At 42.8% G+C, this 845-nt stretch overlaps 1 protein-coding gene across 2 annotated transcripts in view; it reads right to left on the bottom strand.

Moving 5' to 3' along the window:
* FAM149A (family with sequence similarity 149 member A) overlaps nt 1-845 on the bottom strand; it is a 38,685-nt gene that overhangs the window by 7,492 nt on the left and 30,348 nt on the right. For both annotated transcript variants that reach the window (XM_027962658.2, XM_060407135.1), the window contains exon 10: nt 415-624. In XM_027962658.2, coding sequence (XP_027818459.2) covers nt 415-624 — 210 coding nt within the window. The remainder of the gene's footprint in view (nt 1-414; nt 625-845) is intronic.

Here is an 845-nt window from a genome sequence, read left to right as displayed (position 1 = left end):
CTGCATTGCAGGTAAGGTTCTTTACCGCTGAGCCACTTACTCTAATAGCTATGTAGATCAACTTTTACATATCACAATGAAAGTATCAATTATGTTTTTTAAAGGCTAATAATTAGCTAATTATCAGTTTTACAGACTCAGTCACTGAAACCCATCCGAGACCCTCTCCCTCAAAGAACTTCCTTTTGTTTGGCTGCCTGTGCTAGAGGTACATGGCCTGACTTTATATGCTAGTATCCAACTAAGTATACTACTTCAACTCATGTTAAATACCCAGAGTAGTGAACCATTTAGAAAAATGTTCATATAAAATTTGACAGCAGATGCTTTGTCTGGAATGAACCACAAACTAACTGACAAGCATCTCCGTCCTCTGTGACCTTTGCTTTACCACCAGAGAGAAGCAAGACTTACAGTCTTGTCCCCCTAAGAACTTCATCACTGTACACGCTGGGGATTTTTAGTCTCTGGGAGTCCGAGGTAAGAGAAGGCAGCCTCCTGTGTGCAAGGGTTTTCTTTGCGGAGGTCTGTGGTCCACGAGCATCTGTGATCCGGGCCAGACGGTTTGGGGCTGAGGAGAGAACAGCGTATCCTACACCCAGTGGTCTGTCCTCCTGCTCACTCCTGGGGGAGAGAAAGCAACTTAATTGCTCAGGGGTAAGTTCTGCGAGAACAGGGCACTTACAATATTTATCCTTTACCAGACTCTGTCTAGAGCCTGGCATGCAGAACATAGTCCCATTTGTTCAGTGAATGAACAGAATAACATTTCCAGCTCAATTTTAATTTCAAAGAAGGATCATCAACAGGGAAAAAAGATCTAAGTTTCTTCTTGTTTGCATCAA

The sequence above is a fragment of the Ovis aries genome, chromosome 26, assembly GCF_016772045.2.
Source record: "Ovis aries strain OAR_USU_Benz2616 breed Rambouillet chromosome 26, ARS-UI_Ramb_v3.0, whole genome shotgun sequence".
NCBI lineage: Eukaryota > Metazoa > Chordata > Mammalia > Artiodactyla > Bovidae > Ovis > Ovis aries.
Note: the sequence above shows the minus strand (reverse complement) of the source record. Positions and strands in the feature narration are given on the sequence as shown.